Consider the following 27,114-nt stretch of genomic DNA (forward strand, 5'->3'; position numbering starts at 1 on the left):
CAAATGGATAAATTTCTTGGAATTGGATTTTGTATGTATGATAATCTCCTCTGGGCTTCTCTGGTGGCTCAGACAGTAAAGAATCTGCCTGTAAATTAGGATAAATGAGTTCGATCCCTGGGTTGTGAAGATCCCCTGGAGAAGGGAATAGCAACCCACTCCAGTATTCTTGCCTGGAGAATTCTATGGACAGAGGAGCCTGGCAGGCTAAAGTCCATGGGGTCGCCAGGAGTAGGAAATGACTGAGCAACTAACAGCACCACCACCATAATCTCCTCTAGCATTTTAAAAACATGAAACTTAATTGAAACACTGTTATTTCCATTGGGAGGACAGTATCCTACATGCCTAACACATGGCCTTTATTGCTCACAGACTCCTTACAGAATTTTGTGTTGATCAGTGTTTTATTTTTCAGCCATTGTTTTTTTTTTCCTTTTTCTTCAGGATCCTAGAAAACTGCTCTTCACAACTGGTAAGTTGTTAATCACTGCGGCTTCTATACCACGTTTATATATATGCCAAAATGCAGCATGGGAAATGTACATGTCAAACAACTGTTCAAGCATAAGGTTTCAATGAAACCAAAGGGCCAGAGCAAACCACCAGGGTTCAAAGGAATGAAGAGTAAAATTAAGCAAATGTATTTGCCTTTCACATATTCTTTCAAAGGAAATTACATAATACTAGTGGCTTAGGAATGCCTGCCATGTGCCCGCTATTACGACAGGTACTATTGGAGATAATACAGAGGGAATAGGTTCCTGTTTTTGAAGTTTTGGAGAAAAAATACCAAGCACTCTGAGTATCAGTGTAGTTCTTAATATTTAGTAATTTCATAGGATATTTTCTGATCTTAGAAGAGGAGAAACAGTCACTAAAATAAGTTATTTTTTCTTGAAATGTGTCTCCATTCTCATTTTTAATTTATTTTCCCTTCTTAAACATGTTGTCCATAAAATCTCAGTCTAGACTATTAATCTGTTAAAGTGCATTTGAACATCTCAAAATTTGGCCCTGATGTTAGTACAGTTCTATTTTTTCTCTTTCTCAATCTTACATTTATAATAATGAAAAGGAGACTGTATTTGGGGGATTTGGGGCACCTGTTTCAGAGACAAGATGATTGTGGATGGGAGATGGTCTGTCATAAAGTCTTGGCTGTACTACCTTATTAAGGATCAGAATTGCATACAGGACTGAGACATTGCTCTGTTAAATGCATTGTTTCTTTTTTGAATCAGTCTTATGATGAAAAATAATAATAATTCAGGTTCCTCCTCCCTTATGTCACAGCTACCTATTTATAATATATATTTTCTGCCTATAGATTATGATATTTGCCATTTGCAAAGTACATATTTCACAGTTTCTCCTTAAGAACACAATTTAGTTTTGTTAACAACTTTGCTCATTGAAAACATGTTTTTATTAAAGCCTTAAGAATTGGATGAGAACAGAAGGGAGGGAAAGCAGAAAAATAAAACCTTATGTATGAATCAATGTATTTTTTTGGTTCATATGGATCAATTTAAGAGAAATAAGAACTTTGTTTTAATATTCTTTTACTGCATAGAATATAGTTGAAGCCTTAGAAATGCTTTAAAAAGTTTAGTTTATAAAAGTATAAAAAGCTCTCATATGACAAAGATATTACATTAAGAAACTTAGTAAAGTTAATGCTTATAAGTAGGTGATCTCTCCCTCTGCATGAAACACCGTCATCCTGTGTTCTTTCCCAGAAGTTCCTATGAGTGTGTTGGGCCAAGTGGAGATAATATTATACTTAAAAACACAAATTCCTGGTTTCACCATAGAGAGAGACCAAATTGGGACCTGGCAGTGTGTTTTATTAACCTTCTCAGTACTGTTTTACCTTCACTGAGCATCTGGTTATACTCCTGAGCATAACTTCTCACCACTACCTACCTTTTACCTCGTCTCTTACTCTCTTTTCTTCACCTGTTCAACTCTCACTCATCCTTTAAGTGTCATTTGACATACCCCATTATGCACAGATGTCTCCCTAATTCCACTAAGCAGAGCTGATCCGTTCCTGGCCTGGGACCCTAAAGATACATGGTACATACTATGAATAATTGGTTTCCTTCCGTATACTGTTTAGTAATTTATTACCTACATATATGGTGTTTTGCACTTGAAATCAGTTTCTTCACAGTGGAACAGGGCCACCTGCAGAGGATGCAGAGAAAACATTTTGTGGAGTTTCTCTCAATACAAGCAGCAGAATTGCCCCAGATTAGCATGTCAGTATCACTTTGGTGGCCCAGTTCCATAAACTTTGATGAAAGAAATACTAACTTTTCATCAGGAGCCATTTATTTCCCAGGAACACAGACCCAGTCCTCCTAAATATGATGCTAAAGTTCCTCTATGGTATTTTGACTCACTAAATAAATGTTAAAAACATTCCAATTAAGAACTTATAGAATAAATTTAATAGATTGAATTATTCAAACACTTAAAAGCACATGCTACGTATCTCCAAACTTGGTAGTACTTTGTATGATGAGGATAAAATGCCCAGTATCCAATTTCAATTAGAAAAACCCTCATAAACAAACGCAGTCATGTCTCCAATTATCTTGGTAAAAACAGGATGATGAATGCAAGATGGTATACTTCTGACTACATCTGGGTAGGGATGAAAATAATCTTTCAGTTCATCTATAAATGGCAGTGTAGTGCAGTCATTCATTTTATGGGCTACTAATTAACCTAATATGCATAGATCAAAAACAGTAAGAGTAAACATAATAAGCATTTTTTTCCTAAGAAAACAAGTATACATTTTGCTTTATAACTTGAAGACTGAGAGAGTTCACAATGTACTTCATTTTGCTAACTGACTTGCCCAGTGAACTCAGACTAGCCCAATACTTTCTAACCTGTGCTTCCTGATTCTTGGGATATGTATGCTAATAGAGGCTAATTTATTGGGAGTTGGCTGAGCTGTTATCCAAGGCTAGGTTAGGATGCCCTTTGATGTACCTCGAAAATACTCCATGTTTGGCTCTCTTTCAGCACTTAATACCCTGTGTTGCAATTGCCTGCTTATCGTGTCTCCCACACTGGACTGAGATTTATTTTACAGCATGATTCATTTTTACTCCAGCACTTGTCAGTAAAATACAGATGCCCAGGAAGTAGTCCCTGAATGGAGAAAAGTCATTTTCTTGGCCTTTTCCAAAGGGAGCATAATTGCTTTATAATGTTATGTTAGTTTCTGGAAAGGGTGTGGAGAAAAGGGAACCCTCTTGCACTGCTGGTGGGAATGTAAACCAGCCACAGTGGTGGCTCAGATGGTAAAGAATCCGCCTGCGGTGCGGGTGACCTGGGTTCGATCCCTGGGTTGGGAAGATCCCCTGGAGGAGGGCATGGCTACTCACTCCAGTATTCTTGCTTGGAGAATTCCATGGACAGAGAAGCCTGGTGGGCTGCAGTCCATGGAGTCTCAAAGAGTCAGAAACAACTGAGAGACTAACACTTTCATGGAGAACAGTGTGGAGGTTCCTTAAAAACTAAAACTAGAACTATCATATGACCCAGCAATCCCACTACTGGAGATGGTGGTGGTGGTGGTTTAGTTGCTAAGTCGTGTCCAACTCTTGCAACCCCATGGACTGTAGCCTGCCAGGCTCCTCTGTCTGTGGGGATTCTCCAGGCAAGAATACTGCCGTGGGTTGCCAGTTCCTTCTCCAGGGGATCTTCCCAATCCAGGAACTGAACCCAGGTCTCCTGCATTGCAGGCAAGATTCTTTACCAACTGAGCTATGAGGGAAGCCCACTACTAGATATAGACCCTGAGTAAATCATAATTCAAAAAAGATGCATGAGGGCAAGAATGTACACTTGTCATTAATTCATGTTGATGTATGACAGAAGTCAAACCAATTTTGTAAACCAATCAATTAAAAATAAATAAATAATAAAAAGACACATGTATCCCAGTGTTCATTGCAGCACTGTTTATAATAGCCAGCGCGTGGAAGTAACCTAAATGTTACATATGAATGGATAAAGAAGATGTAGTATATGATGTATACAATGGAATATTACTCAGCCTTAAAAATGAATGAAATTGGGTCATTTGTAGAAAAGTCATCTGTTTTTAAACTCTTCTACTTGTTACAGAGATATTTTCTGCAACATTTCAGATAATTGGTTGTCCAGTGTCTGTTTAATTGCAGTAACAGAAAATCTTAGCTTTTTTAAAAATGAAGTATAGTTGATTTTTAATGTTGTGTTAGTTTCAAGTGTGTAGCAAAGTGATTCAGTTACACATGCATATATATGTGTGTGTATATATGTGTGTTTGTGTATATATATATATATATATATATATATTCAGATTCTTTTCCATTATAGGTTATTACAAGATATTGAGTATAGTTCCCTGTGCTATGCAGTATGTCATTGCTGTTTACCAATTTTACATATAGTAATGTACATATATTAATTCCTAAATCCTAATTTCTCTCTCCCACTCTCTCCTCTTTGGTTTTTAAGTTACTCATCCCACCATTTTTTTTGGCCACTGTGACTGTAATTTTTTTTCTTCTCATTGCTAATTATAAGTCAGTTTTTCTTCTTCATTGCTATGAAATCTATTACTTTATAAATTGCAAACTCTGGAATTTTTGTACTTCTGGGAGAGAGAAAGGAAAAATGAATTCTTTTGAAAAGAAAGATAACTTCATAAACCTGAAAGAATATTAAAAAACATTGAATTGATTCTCCTTAGTTTACAAAGGAGATTCAGTGAGATTGGGATTTGGCTTAAGGGACAGTAACAGGGCTATAATTCCAGGATATACACATATGCCCTAGGTTATTTGAGGCTTCTATTTCATCTTGATTTCAAATGGCTGAGTCAACTATTTCACCCTAAGTCTTTCTAATATGTTTTCCATGATCTGCTTTAAAAGGAATGCTCGAGTTCAGTGTTTGGGGAATATCTGTTCAAATTTAAACTGGTTTCTTGACTTTAGTACCTCTCAGAAAATTTACATTAATGTGCCCTGTGATTCTTCAAGGAATAGTTAGAGCATTTTTCATCACTGGAAATTACCTAAAAGAATTGATGTTCAAATAATACCCTTTGGAACTTATACCTCTCTTCTAAACATGCTCCATTTTTTCAGGTGCCCTGATGAAGTGATTTGCAGACATTATAAAACTAATTCTGGCATGTTCAGGACTATATACAGGAAACCTTGTATGTAGACACAGTAGACATTCATGAAGCCTCAATGAAATTACTTGAAAGGCCTCTCCAACCACAAATTTCACATTATAGAGCCATCTGGGAGTCTTATCATTTATTTATTCATTTGGACAGATATGGATTTTTTAAATTACTTGGAGCCAGAGAGAGGGACCTTCTCTCTTTTTTCTTCTTTAAATTTGAGTTATAACTGAAGTACTCTAAATTATACATATGTAAAGTATGTTATTTGATCACTTTTGACAGATGTATATACATAAGAAACCATGATGAAAATCAAGATAACAAATATGTCCATCATTCTAAAAATGTTCTGTGCTCTTTTGTAATGCGTTCTGCTCTCTACCCCTCCTAGTTATGGATCTGCTTTCTACCACTAAAGAATGCTTTGAATTTTCTAGAATATTGTATCAAAGAAATCATAGAGCTTATATTCTTTCAGGGTTTTTTTTGGAGCGGGAGTCTGGTTTTTTTACTCAGAATAATAATTTTGTGGTTCATCTGTGTTCATATGTGTAGGTATATGTTATTTTTTTAAATTGCTGATTAATTTTTCAGGCACAATAAATAATTATCCATCCATCTGTTGATGGAGATTTAAATTGTTTATAGGCCTTGAGTATTAAAGTGGTTATTGAATATTTTTGAACAAGTTTGGGGTGGCTATGTTTGTGTTTTCGGGGGATAAGTATTTGGAAGAGGAAAGGCTTGGTCATTTTGTAGGCCTGCTTTTCTTTTTAAAGTGAAAAGTTAAAGTGAGGTTGCTCAGTCGTGTCCGACTCTTTGCGACCCCATGGACTGTAGCCTACCAGGCTCCTCAGTCCATGGAATTTTCCAGGCAAGAGTACTGGAGTGTGTTGCCAAATCCTTCTGTGTGAACTAGTGTTCTTTTCTTGCTCTTCTGTTACCCCTAGGAAGTAAAGCAATGGGAGAGACAATAGCAAAAGGAGTGCCCTATGAAAGAATTTAGAGGGGAGATGATTTGGATTGGGTCATCACAGAAAGGCCAGTTTTGTTAGGCTTCCAAATCTGTGTACTGGGAAGAGTGAAAAGGAGGGTGTACTCAAGTATTAAGTTCCACAGACAGACTCCCTTATTTCTCACGTGGCCCTTTACAAGTGGAAACTTGTTTCTACTGTATTGGAATTTCCAATATTATTTTCCAACCATTCTATACCCTCTGTGATCCTAATGATGCATATCAGTGTTGCCCTGGTGTCATCCCCAGCTTGTTTGCTTCTGTTGATGGCTCTCCCTCCCTGCTGGGCCTTCTGTTGCGTAGGTGCTTCCTTGTCAAGAAGAGTAGGGAGATATCTATAATTTTGGAGACAGAAGTGTTTTAATACCTTTTCTAGAAAGATTTGAGATGGACTTTCTTAGCTAGGTCATTTAGTACTTATTGTTGCTCATGTGATGGTAAGAGTAAATTAAAGGTATTTTATTAAATAAAGACTATAAATAGTCTTTATTAAATAAAGACTATTTTAGTTGATAGCAATAAGATAATGAGAAATGAGACTACTGTGATTTTTCGCTCTTTGATATAGCATATCACCTATTCATTTTGGATGTCCTCTATGAGCTAACACTAGGTTTGTAGCAATCTATTACACCAGTATTAATTTTGTAAAATGGCATGTTTGCACGCCTTCTTTTTAAGAACAAGTGTTAGGTAATATCGGAAACACTGATTTTAAAATATTTTCTATTCTAAGGGGAATTATGTCTGAGAGTACTCTTAAAACATCAGCACTGTAACTTTTTTGTTCACATTCACCATGTTTTGTTCTACAGTTGAAGTTGTGGTTTTAGAAAGATTCAAGTTTTGCTTATTTTTTCTGGAAATTTTTTCTAGATGGCGAAGTCCAAAAGAAATCATTTGACATTGACTGTGACAGAGAAAACCAAAGCAGTTAGGATGCTGGATGTCAGCTGTGTCCTGTTGCGTTAGTGATTGATGTTTGCTCTAGTTATCTTCCTGTCAAAGTGTGCATGTAGTCACCATTCTGATCGGAATATTTGAAAATACCAAAAGTTCTTTGAAAGGTGGAAAAGATTCTACTTTGCCTTAAGTAGCTTGAAACTAGTGCTAATTCAAAAAAAAAAAAAAAAGGTTTTTTTTGACAGAGAACATGCAAGGAGATAGATGATTTCAATTAGGCTTCCCACAGAGCAGCCTGGTACTTTGGATTTTAAGGTAATAATTGTTTGTACTTTTTTTCTCAGTATGACTTAAGTTAAAATGTACTTACGTATATTTTTATAGTTCCTGGCCTGACAGGGGTCTGCATGGTACTAGTACTATTCTTGATGATTACAGCTTCAACATATGCGATACGGTGAGTGTCAGAGTCATTATTTTGAAGTTTCTTGGTCAGACTGTTGAGATTTCCTTCAGATTATCTTCATTTTCATGTGTAGAAAATGCCTTGATTAACCCAAATGCTTAGTCAGTGCGGGGTTCTGGTTCCCGTGTAACTAAGAGGGAAATAGAGACATTTCTATATACAATTTCCTGTTTTGGAAAAATCTTTCAGTCAGATATTCTGAGTGATAAGGAATTGTGTATGAGGATGTTTCAAATGGAATAAAAGGAAGATGTGGCTTATTAAACATTAAAAAAATATGCCTCAATAACTTAGAATAAGGTATGATGTATACCTGAAACTAATATAATATTATAAGAAAACTATACTTTAATTAATAAAAACAGAATGGGACTTACTTGCAAAAATGACCAAGGCCTTGAACTAAGTGATAGTTGGTAGAAAGCCCTGAAGAGGACTTTGCCATATGTGAGAACCTGCTAAGTAATAAAGATGCCACTACAAGCTTGTGAGGAATGGAAGGCTTAAGTGAATGAAATTCTAGTTCCATGACAGAGTTAACTGTGAAAAATTGCACCACTGAAGATTTGGAGGAAACTTTAAGTTATATTTATCAGTGCTCATAATGGACAGAGGGAAATATAGGGAATATTTAGCTATCTAAAAATATGAAGACTGAAACTCCTGAATGCCAATATACACTATGAAGGTTAAAAAGTAAGCACGTTACTGGGAACATTATTGCGCTCACATGGAACTATGCATGCATGATAAGCTGCTTCAGTCGTGTCTGACTCTGTGAGCCTGTGGACTGTTGCTCACCGGGCTCCTCTTCCATTCTTCATGTGAGAATACTAGAGTGGGTTGCCATGCCCTCCTCCAGGGGATCTTCCTCACCCAGGGATCGAACCTGTGTCTCTTATGTCTCCTGCATTGACAGGTGGGTTCTTTACCAGTAGTGCCTCCTGGGAAGCCCTTCTATGGACCTAGTACATCCTTAAATTTGAATAGTTTACTTACAACAGTTGAGAAATATGCTGTAGAAATGGGTAATTTCTATGAAGAGGTAAGTCACAGAAGAATTTAAAGCAAGTAACACACAAATGAAGTAATACCCAATTCCAAGATACTGGAGATATATATAGTTGAGTCTAGGTTTGGGGAGACAGGCACTCCTACACTGTGATTGGGTTCTTAATTGATAACCATGTTTTATAGAGCAATGGGTGGTGTATATAAACAAACCTTACAAAATGTGTATCCTTTGACGTGTAATTCTACTTCTAGAAATTTAGATTAAAAAAGATCAGATCTATGCAAGAAGGTGAATGTTATAAGGGTGTTACTGATCTTGTTTGTGGTAGCAATCTGTGACTGAAGTAAATGTGACTGTATTGCTTATTGCCTAAACTGGGGGTTCTAAAAGGTTTCAGGGGTTGTTATCAGAATCATCTAAGCTTTTATCAGATAGCTTCCCTGAACATCCACTCAGATATATGAAATAAGTAACTGATACTCTTTTTACTTCTTTCGAATATTTTATAGGTTGTGTTTATTGTACCCCTCCCTTTTTAGAACCTTGGTCCTCCCCCAGGCCAGTAACACAAGATGTTAAAGTTATATACTGTCTAGAAAAATTATATAAAATTTTGATGAGCATTTATTTAATTTGTCTCCGTCTGAATTTCCTTTGAACTACTCTCAAAATACACATTAAGATAGAAACATTAGTTGTTTTTAAATTGAGAATATTGATAAACAAAGGCAGCAGTAGTACACATTAGCAGACTCTTGCCTGCTCCTTCACCTTACATCATAATAATTTAAACACAAACACCTGATTTTAACTTTTTCTATGTATCTTTATTTGAAATACAAAGAATCTTCAAGATGATAAAGTGTTGCTTATAATTTTTGTCAGTTTTCTGCAATGGTATGCTAGTATGTTTATTTTAATAGGTAAGTCTCAGATGAGCTCATATTTCAACTTTCAGTAGTGACATGTATTTGAAAGGATGCATGCTTGTTTTATTGAGATAGAGTATGAAGTGAAATTGAAATTACTTGTTTTTTTTCAGAGTTTCTAACTATGACATCTTCTGGTACACTCATAATCTCTTCTTTGTCTTCTACATGTTGCTGATGTTACATGTATCAGGGTAAGTTTAATAACTTTTAAAAATCATGTGTGCTTAAAAATGGGGTAATGACAGACGAGTCTATAGAAATTTTCATAGGAAATGGCAATATTGTTTGATTTACTGGAATTGAGGGTAGTGTCAAGAGTGGGATGAATTGCTCTATTTTGGACATAGCATGTTTTAATGAAACTAGCCTAAAAGTATATTAAAATGGAAAGACAAAATTACTTCTCCCACAATGTTGTAGATTTTAAAGCCATCTATAATTATATCTTTTTTCTAATTAAAAAAAATTTAATTGGAGGGAATATATGTATACTATTATAGTTATATCTTGATAAACTTTAAAAGAAAATGAGCGGGAAGTGAAGAACTTCAATATATTTAATGTTTGAATTTTCAGGAATTCCTTATGTCTTGCTGCTGCAGAGTTTGTAACAATGGAGTTACCAATTTTTAGTTTAAGAAATCCTAGGGGCACTAGTATTTGCAGAGAAAGCCAAGGATTTACAAGGACCAAAGGAAAAAACATCTGTGAAAAACACCAGAAAATCACAGAGGGAAAAACAATAGCTTCCAAGTTGTTACAAAGAATATACCCCAAATTCTGTGAAACGTATGTGGACCGAAGCAGTATACTCAAATGTATGGTGCTTAAAATAATTCATTATATTAGAGGATGTAAGGAATATACTTTTTGTGTATGTACATGTCTGTATGATTACCGCAGTGGACCTGTGGCTTTAACACTCACACTAATATGACACAGTAGGCTATTGTTCCGCACCAGATTCACGTGGTTTAGTAGAAGGATACAGGACTGGAAACAGAATGTCAGCAGGATGATGTCAGATGCTTCCTCAGTGGGGGTCCCTCTAGATGTTCAGGAACCATTTTCCACCTTCTCTCCATTTCGTCCTATATGGTAACTCAGTTTTAAGGTGAGATTGTATGGGTAGACAAGGACTACTTTGCCTTGGGGAAGGCTCAAGCTCCACCGGAATCAATCTCTTGATAAGAATCCAGCTTTCCTAAAGGGATGCTCTCAGTTGCTAGAACACACTGCATCAGGAAGCTGAGTCAGCATCCTCCCCGTCCAGATGTGTTCCATCGGTAACAAACAATGCTGACGGGTAACACAGCTGTCACTCCTTGTTTGTCTTAACCCGGAATGTTTCCAGGGAGACAGTATGTGGAGAAAAGTTCAGGCCTGCTGTTAATTTTTTCTTCAGAATGTTTTATAATATACTTTCTCAGTACAGTAAATCTTATCTATAAATGATATACTTATCTCAAGCTGCATGTTCAAAATGTTTTTCCTCCAATTTTGGAGGCCACTGGTTTAGATATCAGCATTTTATGGATCTCTGTCTCCCACGTCCTGGTTTACTGTCTCCCATGTCCTGGTTTAGTTTGTTCTGTATCAAGGTTCTAGAACATATAATTGTAGAGCATTAGACCCGTGGACGGAGGAGCCTGGTAGGCTGCAGGCCATGGGGTCACGAAGAGTCGGGCACGACTAAGGGACTTCACTTTCACTTTCATGCATTGGAGAAGGCAATGGCAACCCACTCCAGTGTTCTTTCCTAGAGAATCCCAGGGACGGGGGAGCCTGGTGGGCTGCCGTCTATGGGGTCGCACAGAGTTGAGTACAACTGAAGCAACTTAGCAGCAGCAGCAGCAGCAGCAGCAGCAGACATATGGCTGGGCTTCTCTGGTGGCTCAGATAGTAAAGAATCTGCCTGCAGTGCAAGAGACCCGGGTTCGATCACTGGGTTGGGAAGTTCCGCTGGAGAAGGGGATGGCAACCCACTCCAGCATTCTTGCCTGGAGAATTGCATAGGTAGTGGAGTTGGCAGGCTACAGTCCATGGGGTCACAAAGAGCGGGACACAACTGAGAACTAAAACGCACACACACACACACACACACACACACACACGGCCACACATAATCCTGACTTCCAGCTAGCTATGGCTGCCACACGGGGAAGAGGGCCACAGTCAGTGGAACCTCTGGGTTCTGTTCTTTTCCCTTGTGGGGCTAGCATATTCTGTAGCACCAAGAAAGCCCTTGGTAGAGAAAATCTGCTTTATATTCTGTTCTTTAAGTGGCTTGTTTGGTTGTCCATGGCCATTATCATAAAAGTGGACTGTGATTAAAGAGATGTGCTACTAATGGTAATACTAATTTAAAATACTTGCATAATGTTTACTATATGCCAAGCATAAATTCAAAATGATTTAGATGCTGTATACTATTAAAGGATTATAGTTCTATAAGGATAAATAATACTATTAAACACCCTTTACATAAGAAAATAGGTTTAGGGAGAGTACGTAACTTGCTAAAGTTTGCCTAACTGATGTATTCTGCTTTCAGATCCAGGCATTCTGACTCAAAAGCCCATAGTGTTTTATTGTTTGTTTGTTTGTTTTTTAGAGAGTTCAATGCTTCTAAAAATTTGGTTTTAAGTTTTTTTTCCCAAACTTATTCATTTTTAATTGAAGGAAAATTGCTTCCCAATATTGTGTTGGCCTCTGCCATCCATCAACATGAGTCAGCCATAGGAATACATGTGTCCCCTCCGTCTTGAACCTCCCTCCAGCCACTCACCCCTTCCCACCCCTCTAGGTTGTTACAGAGTCCTGGTGTGAGTTCCCTGAGTCATACAGCACGTTCCCGTCGGTTATCTGTTTTACACACGGCAGTGTGTATGCTTCCATGTTACTCTCTCCATTCGTCCCGCCACCTCCATCCCCTCACGACCGTAGGTCTGTTCTCTATGTCTGCATCTCCACTGTTGCCCTGCAAATAGGTTCATAAGTACCATCTTTATAGGTCCCATATATATGTTTTTCTCTTTCTGACTTACTTCAGTCTATATAATGGGGAACGCCTTTGAGTCAGTTCTAATGATGTGGATGAACATGCAGCCTATTATACAGGGTCTTAAGTTTTTATTTTCAAAGATTAATATCTTGATTTACCTGGGCTTGCTATCTCTAGCTATAACAGATTAGATAAAAATATAATAACTTGCTGGTAAAGTTATTTATGTATTTTTTTGCCTTTAAGCTGTACTAAATTAAAATTCTGAAGAGATCTGTTTCTTTGTATTTCAAATAGAGTTACTTTTCAAAGGTTCAAGAGTTTAAATAGACTTCTGAAATTTAGACAGTAATGAGTTCTTTCTCCATTATGGGGGGAAATAAATATAGATTTAAATCTTGATTTTACTTTTGTGGTACAGGGGTCATAAACATAAAGTGATTTTAATTTATATAAAGAAATAACCAAACGCATCTACAGAATGACTTATGTATTCAATCTGTTATACCAACTGAATTAATCGTTCTTTGTATATTATAGATAAAAATAAAGAAAACAATTATTCTAATACTGAAATGTGTCATGCAACAAATATACAATACTCTTAAGTATTCTGTAGTATACATAGTTTATAAAGTTTAATTTTTAACTGAAGAATAATTGACAAATAAAATAGAATATATTTAAAGTGTACAAGCAAATTAACACATCTATCACATTACATAGTTACCTCTTTTTCTGGCATGAAAACTTGAGATTTACTCTCAGCAAATTTCAAGTATACAATATGGTATTATTAATTGTAGTCACTGTGCTAAACTCAAATCTGTCAAATTTACTCATCTTCTAACTAAAAGTTTGTAATTCTGTGAAGTTTAATTTTTAACGAAGCTACATAGATTACGCTTCTAGTATGAGGAAAAAACTACTACTGATAAATCTTACAGCTTTTTCAAAATGGAACATTTCTCAAAATGTTCTTTTTTATTGCAAAAGATCTATCTATAAATAAATCTATTGAAGCTATTATTTGTTCCATTGTTGAAGACTTAGATATATTTTTATTTATAAAATGCTTTGTTAATTTTACTCTCTAACTTTTGGTTATACAAGTAAAGTACAGCTATTCAAAACAAGCTTCTTGAATTTATACTGAAGTTTCTAGTTCAGTTCAGTTCAGTTCAGTTCAGTTCAGTTCAGTCACTCAGTCATGTCTGACTCTTTGTGACCCCATGAATCGCAGCACGCCAGGCTTCTCTGTCCATCACCATCTCCCGGAGTTCACTCAAACTCATGTCCATTGAGGCAGTGATGCCATCCAGCCTTCTCATCCTCTGTCGTCCCCTTGTCCTCCTGCCCTCAATCCCTCCCAGCATCAGGGTCTTTTCCAATGAGTCAACTGTTCTCATGAGGTGGCCAAAGTACTAGAGTTTCAGCTTTAGTATCATTCCTTCCAAAGAACACCCAGGGCTGATCTCCTTTAGAACGGACTTGTTGGATCTCCTTGCAGTCCAAGGGACTCTCAAGAGTCTTCTCCAACACCACAGTTCAAAAACATCGATTCTGCGGTGCTAAGCTTTCTTCACAGTCCAACTCTCACATCCATACATAACTACTGGAAAAACCATAGCCTTGGCTAGACAGACCTTTGTTGGCAAAGTAATGTCTCTGCTTTTGAATATGCTATCTAGGTTGGTCATAACTTTCCTTCCAAGGAATAAGTGTCTTTTAATTTCATGGCTGCAATCACCATCTGCAGTGATTTTGGAGCCCCCCAAAATAAAGTCTGACACTGTTTCCACTGTTTCCCCATCTATTTCCCATGAAGTGATGGGACCAGATGCCATGATCTTCATTTTCTGAATGTTGAGCTTTAAGCCAACTTTTTCACTCTCCTCTTTCACTTTCATCAAGAGGCTCTTTAGTTCCTCTTCACTTTCTGCCATAAGGGTGGTGTCATCTGCATATCTGAGGTTATTGATATTTCTCCCGGCAATCTTGATTCCAGCTTGCGCTTCTTCCAGCCCAGCGTTTCTCATGATATACTCTGCATATAAGTTAAATGAGCAGGGTGACAGTATACAGCCTTGATGTACCATTTAGCATTCTCAAAATCAATGTAGTCCACATTCTCCTTAGCATTTGGTATTGCTTGATTTAGATCTTAGCCAGTCTAATAGGTGTGTAGCGCTGTCACATTTTGCCATTTCCTAAAGACACATGTATTTGAACACTTCATGTCCTATTTCCCATCTTCTTTTTTGATGAGACTTCTGTTCAGTCTTTTGTTTTGGTTTGTTTTACTTATTTTTGAGTTTTAAGGATTTATTTTAAAAAGCAATGCCCTTGTAAAGAATACAAGTCCTTTGTCAGGTATGTGGTTTGCAAATATTTCTCTCAGTCTATTGTTTGTCTTTTTCCCCTCTTAAGAGTATTTAGATTTGAACAGAAACTCACTATTTGTTGGTCATTTGCTTTTTCTCCATCAGTGTGTTAAGTAAAATAATAGGGTATAGAAGAACAGTGTAATATATAAGCTTTAGTTCCCAAGCATTGTTTATTGTTTTGAAATAAAAAAAAATCAACTGAAAGTGCTAAAGGCAATTTTAAATTACATATTTTCCAAGTGTAAACATACTTTATTTTCCAGAATTCTAGTAGTGCAGAAAATTGAAGGATCAACATAGGCTAGAAATCGTAGACAGGTTTTTAATTCAACAGCGAAGCTATTTGAAATTGTTGACTTTTATAATAAGGAGGAGCAATTGGTTTATATAATTTTCTAAAGTCAATTTTATTTTTATAAAATCTCATTTTGAAGAAAGTTCAAAAAATGATTTTGACCAAGATTCTTTCAATCTCTCTACCACATAGCTAAGTAAATTTCTAATTTTGAAAATCCCATTCTGTTTTGGGAAAGCTCTCATTTTTATGAAGTTATTTCTTGTTTGAAATAGATTCCAGAGCCTACATTCTTAACTACTAAATCAAGCTGGCTATTGGCATGGCTTCCCTGTATCCCATTTAAAACTGGAAATTGAAATTAAATGTGGTGCTCCTGGGGTATGCAATCTATATTGGCTAAGTGGAAGTCTTATCTTTGCTCAAAATATTACACGCAATATTATTTAGGATCCAATTACCTTGATTGTTTGCTGTGTGCTTAGTTGCTCAGTCATATCCGACTCTTTTGACCCCATGAACTGTAATCTGCCAGGCTCCTCTGTACATGGAATTCTCCAGGCAAGAATACTGGAGTGGGTAGCCATTTCCTTCTCCAGGGGATCGTCCTGACCCAGGAATCAAAACATGGTCTCTTGCATTGCAGGCAGATTCTTTACCAACTGAGCTTCGGGGGAAATCCAGTTAACTTGATTATGCATGCCTTTAGCTTAACCTAGTTTTTATTCTTTTTGCTTATATATTAGATTTTTTTCCATTAGTATTTATAAGCATTTCTATTGCCTGGCACTCTAGAAAAGAATATTTCCTATACACTAAACTCAATTATTTTTCAGTGATTAAATAGATTTTTAAAATACAGTATTTTTTTCCCTAGGAGATCAGTGTGGCATGGCAATTAAGAGCTTACATCACTTACTAGCTGTAGGACCTTGCCAGATAGTTTGTCCTTTCTTGTTTATCCATTACATGGGATTAATAATGGAATATCCATATGATAGAGTTGTCTCATAGGTTTAAATAAGTGAATGCAGCAATGTAGGCAGAATATAGATATACTGAATAAATGTTAACAGGAAAAAAATTATACTTGCACTAATACAAATACCTGTGTAAGGAAGAAACTGCACATTTAATTGGTTGAACAATAATTTTTTTTATAAACACACATTTTTTTTTCAAGAGCCCAGATTTTACTATCAGCAAAGTAATCTGGTGAATGTGTAATGAAAATTTCTTAGCAGATGGAGAATATTCCTTGAAAGGGCAACAATCTTTATAATGTTGTTAGACCTCAAAAGGGCAATATATTTTAATGATCAAGGTTTATCTGAGGACTTTAAAACAAACCTTCTCCTAAGGAATTGTTTTTCCTCATTTTTAATATGTTTTTATAGGAGATTGCTGTTTTTACATTGTATTTAATGATATTTCAATTCAGAAGACATTCAGAAAAAATATTGAAAAGCCAAAAATGTTTCCTCTTCCAGACATAAATGTAACTGGACGTTTCTTTCTTCACTTTCATTTGAAAAACTCATCAAGAGGAGAGATATACTGCCATTCTCACTTACTAATAAAAGGAATATTGGAGGGAAAAGCAATTATGAATGTCACAGAGTCTCAGCCCAGAGCCTCACTGGACTCCTTTGAAAGGCACACGGAGGGAACAGGGAACGCATTGTAAATGAGATTTGGCACCTTAGCCTCTCAATTTTAAGATAGCCAGCACTCCTACTGGCTTTACCTCTAGGAAGTGTTGCCTGGGTGGTAATTGTATTTTACTTTTTAATTACATAAGAGGCAAAATATAAGGTGAGAATTCTGGAAAAGAAAGGGGGAAGTCCTCCTCAGATATGTGGATGATAGTGAGAGCCAAATAATAGTAAATATTAATAACTGAGCCAGCTGGACTTTTCAGACCATATTTTATTATTATACATAAATGATACCTGAGTTATTTTTCTAAACAGAGCTTTCTGCCATTTGGGACTACTTACTGGCATGAGTTCGTTGTACAGCATGATTTATATTCTGCTTAAATCATTTTTTTCAGAAACTTTGAAAGGAATGGCTTTCTATGAGTGTTCTAAAAACATTTATTCCTTAAACCCAAGGAACACAGTGAGCAGCCTTTGTCAACAAATACAGTGAACCAGAGGCATTGTCAGCTTCATAGGAATTAAAAGTCAAGAAGTTAACCTGGAGCAGAAAAATACTTATGAGATGAGGCTTATTGTGTTGGTTTATCTTTCTTCTACTATGTCCTCAGAAGAAGGAAATTAAAAATATACTGTTGAAAGTATTTATGCAACATAGTGAAGTGTTAGAAGTTGTTGGTTCCCAAGAACCTTCTCTTTTAGAAGCACTTGTACTGAGGTCTCCTTTTACCCACTCTGGTGGGGAAGGAGGAGAGGCTTGTGGGATTTTCTTCCTGGGGAGAGGCACCTGCCCTTCTTAGAATGTCAGATGGAAACTTGGCAAAGCCATGTGAAAGGAAGGCCCGGAAGCTGTAGATTAAGCCAAAAGTAGTACAGCATCACTGACTCAGCAGAAGTGAATTTGAGCAAACTGTGAGAGATAGAGGACAGAGGAGCCTGGTGTGCTGCTGTTCATTGGGTCGCAGAATTGGACACGACTTAGCAATTGAGAAACAGTAACAACAGGAGAATATTAATGGGCTTCCAGGTGGTGCTAGTGCTAAAGAATCCACCTGCCAGTGTGGGAGATACAAGAGACACCGGTTCGATCCCTGGGTTGAGAAAATCTTTTGGAGTAGGAAATGGCAACCCACTACAGTATTCCTGCCTGGGAAATCCCATGGACAGAGGAGCCTGGAGGACTACAGTCTGTAGGGTCACAAAGAATCAGACATAACTGAGCACACACAGACGCACGCATATAAAACCTTCGGTAAAAGGGAGAAAGTCAGGTGATAGCTGAAGTTGTAGTTGAACAGTAGAAAATCCCAGCGTTCGCTGCAGCCTACCTCCATTATGCATCTGTTAGTTAGAATACAAAAGAGAAAAGAAAATACAGCAGGGTGATATATCCTAGGTAAATTGTAGTGTTTTTGAAGATAGGATTATTTCCTTTTTAAAAAGCTTTCTAATTTGTGTGGGGGTATAGCCGATTCACAATGTTGTGGTAGGTTCAGGTGCACAGCAAAGAGACTCAGCCAAACATATACACATATCCATTCTCCTCCAAACACCTCTTCCATCCAGGCTGCCACATAGCATTGAGCAGAGTTCCATGTGCTATACAGTAGGTCCTTGTTGGTTAGGATAGGACTATTTCTTACTGATGTTTATCTGTGAAACTCCTTTCACAAGTCATCATTTGCTCAGTATTTGCCGGATTACATGGAATTGTGTTAATTTGCCTTTATCTAGGAATTTGTTGTACTTCTAGGCCCTTACAATTTTCTTCAAATATTAAAGTATTGCAGACAACAATAAAAATAATCTGTGTATTTGTTTAAATGTCCCTTGGCTTGCCATTCTGGGCCTGTCACTTACATTTAGTGTTGTTTAGATAATAAGTTATTATGGCAACTAGAATATCAATTCATGTGCCAGAGGAATTAACTTTGAAGTCTTGACTATTCTGGTTGTATTGTAGACTGGCATATTTTTATTGGAGATTTTTGTGTGCCTCTGTGGCTAAAAATTCTTTGGATCCTGGGAGAAAATTTTTCATCTCTTTGTCTTCCTTCACTTTTTGGTTTTTAATTTTTCACTTAAATATATAGAGTGAGTAAAATTTCTGAGAAAGTAAGTCTTTGTTATATACAATCCAAAGTCCCCTTCCATAATATTTTTAGGTTTTCCATATGTTAATAAATATAGTGTTCTATACAACTATGACCTTTAGATATGTGTGTATTTTTCTCATTTCTAATTTGCTATTCATAGGATTTATTTTCATTCTTATGTAAAAATGATTTTTTATGTAATAATTCCTAACTAAAGTCTTATGATTTATTTACATTTGTTGATATTTTATCCTGAAAGCCAGGTAGGTGTGGGAATTGAGATTATGGGGTATTTTCTGTCATAAGGATGCCACATATAGAGATAGATGTAAGTAATATATACAAGACATTTTCATGTACATAAATTGATTTTTACTGTGTGTGTGTGTGTGTGTGTGTGCGTGTGTGCGTGTGTGCATGCTCAGTTGTGTCTGACTCTTTGTGAACCCTGAACTGTATCCTGCTAGGCTCCTCTGTCCATGGGATTCTCCAGACAAGAATACTGGAGTGGGTTGCTGTGCCCTTCCCCAGGGGATTTTCCTGACCGAGGGGTGAAACCCACATCTCCAACACTGGCAGGTGGATTCTTTACCACTGACCAACCAGGGAAGCTCAATTTATGCTACAAGCTACACTTATTAATGAATTTTTAATCTTCTAAACTGTGAGTTTACTTTCTCCCCATTTTGAGGATAGAAGTCGTGAACTTCAGACCTAATAATTTCTCATGTAATTTTAACCTAGATTTTTCCCCAGGACCTTATTTATAACAAATGGTTCTGGCTGGAGGTACAGGGTAAGAAGGTTGGGGAGGAAGGAGAAGGAATATGGGCTAAATTTATTATAAGAAATATTTCCAGTATATCAGTGTTTTTCTGAAATGTGGAATAATCCTTTTATCCCACACTGCCATTTTAGTAAATCCTGAAAGCAGAGGAAATAGTAACAAATATTGGATGCTTACATATTTTTTCCTTCCCAAGAAATCAAAGTCCTTTCCTTTATAAACCTGTTAAGTAGAGGATAACAGGTACTATCTTTCTTTCAGCTGAGGAAGCTTATTAGAATGACCTATTTTACTTTGCACACTTAAGGAAGGTTTGAATCTTGATCCTAGGTCCTTAGATTCCAAGGCTTTGTTTTGCCAGCCACACAGAGTCTATGGCAGGATACTTAATTCCAGGGCTTACTACAAAATGAAAATGCAGGGCCCCTTGATAGTAAATTGTTAAGCATTTGAAGATGATGGCAACAGAGCACTTAATCAATTACAATGTGTCTCTAAGAGTTGGAGAAGGCAATGGCACCCCACTCCAGTACTCTTGCCTGGAAAATCCCATGGACAGAGGAGCCTGGTAGGCTGCAGTCTGTGGGGTCCCTAAGAGTCGGACATGACTGAGTGACTTCACTTTCACTTTTCACTTTCATGCACTGGAGAAGGAAATGGCAACCCACTCCAGTGGAGAATCCCAGGGACAGGGGAGCCTGGTGGGCTGCAATTTATGGGGTCGAACAGTGTCGGACACGACTGAAGCGACTTAGCAGCAGCAGCAGCCGCTCTAAGAGTAGGAGCCTGTGAGACCACACGGGTCATACATCCATTATGTTGCTCCAGTCAAGCTGAAGGATGCAAATACATTCAGGCATCCAAAACAGGAGCCCAGGAAAGAATGCAAAGGCAAGTTTCTAGCAAGAGGCTGGCTAGACCAGACAAAGGCCTAGAGTAGAAGCTTTGGTTGGGTGAATATCCAGATGTTTACAGTCTCCCTGAGGTATACTGAGTCCTTAGCTTAGAAAAGTGCTCTACTTTCAGAGGATGCTGAGATAGGCTTGACTTTCTTGATGACTTAGGTTAGGATGGACTTAGTTCAGGGCAGGACTGAGATCTTAGGTTGGACTTCACAGCACTCAAGGGTGAAGAGGGATACTCTTAGCTGCAGACTAATTTAGTGCTGTTCCCTGCAAAGGTGAATGTACACACATGGTTTATTTTATTAAATGCCATTTGTGAAAGTCTAGACATCTTTACTGAAGTCAGAATGAGTTCAAACTAACTTCTCTGTTAAAACCAGATGACTCCTTAATCAAATGTTTCAACAGACACAGCAAAAATTGTTTATATACTTCTAGAATTTATTAATCCATTCAATGAATATTTATTAACACATTATGAATTACAGGCCCCGTTTTAAACACAAGACAAATCTTTGATCTTAAGTAGTGTACATTCTAGTAGATTCCACAGAATCCAGTGAATTCCAGTGGGTTTTGAAATATTGAATTTGGGTGTATTTTGTTATTTTCTTAAGCTTTTTGTTTTTTGTACTTGAAGCAAAGTGAAAGAATGGCCAGTAATTAGGTATTATGTTGTTTTCTATAAAGAAAAGGAGCATTTTGTATGTTATAGAATACTAGGTAAAAAACAGATTCCTTGTGGGACTTTTTCCTCTACTTTAAAAAAGGATTAAAATCACTAAAAACATAAAGGTGTCATAAGCTACACTGCCTTTGTTAGAAATTTGTGACTTGCAGTTAAAGTAGAGATGATTTTGTGACACTCCTTTTGGCAGGCATGGTGTTTTGCAGCATTTAACTTTTACTAGAAAATGTTCTCGTGAGTTCTGTGTTTTAATCTGGTAAGATTTATTCTGTGTACTATATTACTTTCAATGACTCTGTCACAACCAGGGAACGTATGTACACCCGTGGTGGATTCATGTCAGTGTATGGCAAAACCAATACAGAATTGTAAAGTAAAATAAAAAATAAATAAATTTAAAAAATAAAATAAATAAATAAATAAAGAAAAAAAAAGTTAATAGTATAACTGAAGTATTTCTTGAGGCAAACTGGAGAAATAGAAGGAAACCTGTTTCGTGGAAACGCTGTTGAGTGCATCTTGAAATCCTTATGAGTGCAAAAACAATAGTGTCTACAACCACATATTTTGATACACCATAAAATCCTTGATTTCTCCTGATTGAGGAACACTAGACATTCCCACAGATACTTCAAATCTCTTTTGGAACATAATACTTGAAAAAAATTAGTAATAAGCATTCTTATTCCCACAGTCTGTGTACCTCCATCCCTTACTGTATCACTGTCTTAACGTGGCAAGACTTTCTGCTTCCAATTGACTAACATCTTTTTCTTTCCTTTTTCATTTTCAAATGATTTTTCATTTAATTTTGAGAAATACAACAATATAAAAGAATGTTCCTTTTAACTTTTAAATGCACTTGCCATATTTAAAAAATTATATAGTTATTATTTGCTTTGAAAAATTAATTCACTAGAAATACATTGAAAACTTAAAACATGCAAGAAACTTGCTGGAGAGTTGAAGAGATTTGGCAGTGAGTATGGTTATAAGGGGAATATATAATGCACAAGATATTAGCCCTTCTACTAGTTTGGGAATAAAGAGTGTATTTTGTTCATTGTAATCTCTCATATTGGAATTCCATTTCCCTCTCCTGTAACGTTGGGATCTCCATATCCTTCAGTTGCTTATCCCACAAAGCCCTTTCCAGAATGTCATAGTCAGAGTTCATCATCTCCGTATACTCTTTAGAGGTCATTACACACCTGTATTAGCATCTTCCCTGGTGGCTCAGAGGTTAAAGCGTCTGCCTCCAATGCAGGAGACATGGGTTCGATCCCTGGGTCGGGAAGATACCCTGGAGAAGGAAATGGTAACTCACTCCAGTATTCTTGCCTGGAGAATCCCATGAATGGAGAAGCCTGGTAGGCTACAGTCCACGAGGTCCCAAAGAGTCGGACACAACTGAGCGACTTCACTTACTTACACATCTATATAGCATTACTGATTTGGGGTTTTTGTTGCTGTTCTTGCTTTCATATCTAATCATACCCATTAAATTTGTGGTATGGCTATTCAGTTTAGATTAATTAAAGTGAGATAATATGATAAATTCAACTTTTGCCTGTACTACCACATTTCAACAGCTACATGTAGCCCATGGCTGGACAACACAGATTTAGATAATTTCCACCATCACATAAAATTCTTTTGGATGGCAGTACACTAAACTAAGCTTCTTGAATGCAGAGGCTATATCATTTAAATTAATCAGTTCCAAAACTTAAATAATAATCAGTGTGAAATAGGTATATCTCAGTGGAGATGTAGGGCAATGAGGAAGATCAGGATTATTTGGCAGCTAGAGAGGAGAGCTGTGCATTTTTTAAAGCATTACTTCAAATGAGCTTTGTTATTGCATTGAACTCTAAAGAAAGACAGGTATATTAGGTCTGCTGAAATACATATAGATACTAGGGATTCAAATAAATCGAGACCCCATATTGAACTCAGTTTTAACAAATGTCACAGTGAAGTAATTTGATTAAAAGATGATATTTGCATTTATCTATCAATCCAATGTCTATATTTAATGTGCATTACTATTCAAAATTCACCTGATGCGAAGAGCTGACTTTCTGGAAACGACCTTGATGCTGGGAAAGATTGAGGGCAGAAGGAGAAGGGGTCAACAGAGGATGAAATAGTTCGGTGGCATCACTGACTCACTGGACGTGAATGTGAGCAAACTCCAGGAGATAAAGGACAGGGAAGCCTGGCGTGCTGCAGTCATGGGGTTGTAGAGAGTGGGACACAATTTGGTGACTGAACAACAACAAAATTCAAAATTCTTCAGAGTGAAAGTATTTTAGGGGCTTGAAATATATTTTTGAAGAGATATTTTATTTAAGATTGCATGTTCTAAGAAGTTCTCACTTCGGTTCAGTTCAGTCGCTCAGTTGTGTCCAACTCTCTGTGACCCCATGGACTGCAGCACGCCAGGCTTCCCTGTCCATCACCAACTTCCTTAGCTATCTGCACTATCCCATAGTTCTGCACTAGTACCAAAGAAATGAACACTCCTATTTTTCACTAATACAATGAAAAGGTAAGTTTATTGCATTTCATTGAACTTTAAAAATAACATAAAATTATTGGCTAGCTAAAAATATACTACTTCCTTTTCTAGATACATAGAGTCATGCAGAGCCATATAATTGTATTCATTGCATACTTAGGCCTTTGATTTCAGAATATTGTTCATAAGTAGAATGGAAATTTTGCAGGGAGAGCAAGCCTGGTACATGGGAAGAGCATGGCCTTTGTCTGACTTGACCACTGACTGAGAGTATGGTCTTGGGCAGATTACTTAACGGCTCTGAATGTTTTCACTCTTTCTAAGATGAGGAGACTGATCTTTTTTTATTCTAATTTTTATGGAGTGTAGTTACTTTACAATGTTATGTTAGTTTCTGCTGTACAGCAAAGTGAGTTAGCTATATGTATATCTATGTCCCCTCTTTTTTGAATTTCCTTTGAGGCCACTAATCTTTACCACACACATGTATTATGAAGTTTGTGGAAATAGATTAAATAGATTAAAGCAGCAAGCACCTGTCTGGCATGTACTACTTTTCCTTTTAAAACTAAGTTTAAAACCTGCCAGTGTCCTACCTTTTGATCTCCTCAGTATCTTTACCATCTAGTTTATACAGAGGGTTTCCTTGGTGGCTCAGAGGGTAAAGAATCTGCCTGCAATGCAGGAGATCCAGGTTCAATCCCTGGATCAGGAAGATCCTCTGGAAAAGGGAATGGGTACCCTCTCCAGTATTCTTGCCTGGAGAATTCCATGGACAGAGGAGCTTGGTGGGCTACAGTCCATGGGATTGCAAAGAGTTAGACATCTCTGAGTGACTAACACACAGTGTTTATACAAAAACCCCAAGATTCTGTGCTTGATTTTTTTTCTGATGAATGGTAATTTTTGTTTGTTTATCATTGTCTGTCTGTCGATCTTTTCTCTTTAGTACGTGTTCCTTCAATGGCAATAATTACATCCTGAGACAAAGAAAATACCACTTTCATGGGCATAGACATAGGTAACCTATGGCATTAAACTTGAGAACAGCTTAAAATAACATAAAAGCTCTCCAAATTAAAAGGGGTTTTAGAATATTTTGTGCTACTTTATATACCAGGAACAACATTGTTTATTTGATTGGACTGGCCTGAAGATTTGTAATGCTGGGAAAGATTGAGGGCAGGAGGAGAAAGGGAAGACAGAAGATGAAATGGTTGGATGGCATCACTGACTCGATGGACATGGGTTTGGGTGGACTCCAGGAGTTGGTAATGGACAGGGAGGCCTGGCGTGCTGCAGTTCATGGGGTAAGAAAGAGTTGGACACAACTGAGCGACTGAACTGAACTGAACTGAAGATTTGTACTGCATGGCAACAACATTTATCCTAATAAGGACCATTTGTACATGGGGTAATGTCCAACCTGAATGCTGTTATGATTTAGGAGAAGGAATAAATTACATTCCCTTGCCTGATGTTCAGCAGCCCCTTCTCTCTCTCTTTCTCTCTCACTTTCTCTCTGTCTCTTACACACACACACAGACACACCACACTCTATCTGACCTAATTTCCAGGCTTTTGTTCATATTGAACTCCTTTCTTTGATGTCTCCTTTAACCAACTTATTTGCTTTGCATGACATAGGTTTTTGGAATGAGGGAGATCAAGTTTCTGAATATGATGCCATTCCTTTCTCCAAGGGATCCTCCCAACCCAGGAATTGAACTCAGGTCTCTTGCATTGCAGGCAGATTCTTACCATCTGAGCCACAAGGGAAGCCCCATGCTTTGACTACTAATGACTGAATCTCTGACCTAAACAATATGGGTTTCTCATCTGTAAAATGGGAATAAAAACACCTTGTATGTTATTTTGAAGTTTAAGTGGGAAATTCATTGTTATTGTTTAGTTATTTAGTTATGTTAGTTATTTAGTCACTAAGTCGTGTCTGCCTCTTTTGCGACCCTGTGAACTTTAGCCCACCAGGCTCCTCTGTTCATGGGATTCTCCAAGCAAGAATACTGGAGTGAGTTTCCATTTCCTTCAAGGGATCCTCCCAACCCAGAGAGGTCTCCTGCATTGGCAGGCGGGTTCTTTGCCACTGAGCCACCAGAGAAACTCAAGTGGGAAATAGATGTTTACAAATTTTCTGACATACTTTCTTAGTAAATATTGATCTGTCCATCCTTTATCTTTTTCAAATGAAAGTTTTGAAGATCTAGTGATCCAGTGAGTTAGCATGCTGTATCGTAAAAGGTGAAGAGCATAGAATTTGAGTCAAACCTGGGTTCAAATCTTGGCTCTGCTACTTACTTGCTGCGATATTACTTAATCTGTTAAAATAGTTTCTTAATTGATAAATAGTTATTCCTATTTACAGTAGTTGTTGTGAGGATAATATGAAATGAATATAAATTGCTTTGGACTGGAACTCATACTTACTATACATTACTAAGCTGTCATTAAATCACTCCACTCAAATCATCACCTGTGGTCTGAGTTACGTTTAGCTTCTCTGAAGATATCTTCTAAACTGGATCTTAAGATTCTGAAGGGTTAGGAGCCATGTTTGAGTATTTGAACTCGGTAGCACCATGTAGGATCATGCCAGTTTCATTATGCCAGTTTGTTCAATTTATGGCCAATAGAAAGCCTGCTCCAGATTTTTGGCCTGTCCACCTGTCAGTCACTACCCTCAGGGTAATCAAGAGGAGCAGCAAGTTTGGGTAACTCATTACTTATAATCAAAGCTGTACCAAATTATCAGATTTTCTAAGTAGAATGGCACAGCAATTGTATTATGTAACTAGAACTTTATAAAGAATTACGTACTTCTCTCATACTTGTACAGTATCTGTGCATTTCTTCCATACTTAGACCATATTTACATTACTCCATACTTAGACCATATTTACATTACTTCAAAAAAATGTGTGTGTGGCCTACCCTGGATATTATGTAATGTAATTCACTACTTAGAAGCTTATTATATGTACTATATATTCTCTGATGATTAGTTATGGGAGGAAAGTAAAATAAAGTGAAGAGTGAAAGGGAATTGAACATAAGCAAAAGGAGAAAATGAGAGAATGATCAAGTTGAGTAGATGGTACATTCCACCAAAGACTGACTTAGTCATTGCTTTCCTAACTTTCATATGTTAGATCTATTTCATGCCATTATTCTTGTTATAGTCTTTGTTGTTTTAAAAGATTATCTTT

At 37.0% G+C, this 27,114-nt stretch overlaps 1 protein-coding gene across 2 annotated transcripts in view; it reads left to right on the forward strand.

Moving 5' to 3' along the window:
• Nucleotides 1-27,114, forward strand: part of NOX4 (NADPH oxidase 4) — a 180,071-nt gene that overhangs the window by 45,958 nt on the left and 106,999 nt on the right. For both annotated transcript variants that reach the window (XM_040256520.1, XM_040256521.1), the window contains 3 exons: nucleotides 448-475; nucleotides 7,515-7,587; nucleotides 9,654-9,734. In XM_040256520.1, coding sequence (XP_040112454.1) covers nucleotides 448-475; nucleotides 7,515-7,587; nucleotides 9,654-9,734 — 182 coding nt within the window. The remainder of the gene's footprint in view (nucleotides 1-447; nucleotides 476-7,514; nucleotides 7,588-9,653; nucleotides 9,735-27,114) is intronic.

Source organism: Oryx dammah, unplaced genomic scaffold, assembly GCF_014754425.2.
Source record: "Oryx dammah isolate SB20612 unplaced genomic scaffold, SCBI_Odam_1.1 HiC_scaffold_15, whole genome shotgun sequence".
NCBI classification, from domain to species: Eukaryota; Metazoa; Chordata; class Mammalia; order Artiodactyla; family Bovidae; genus Oryx; species Oryx dammah.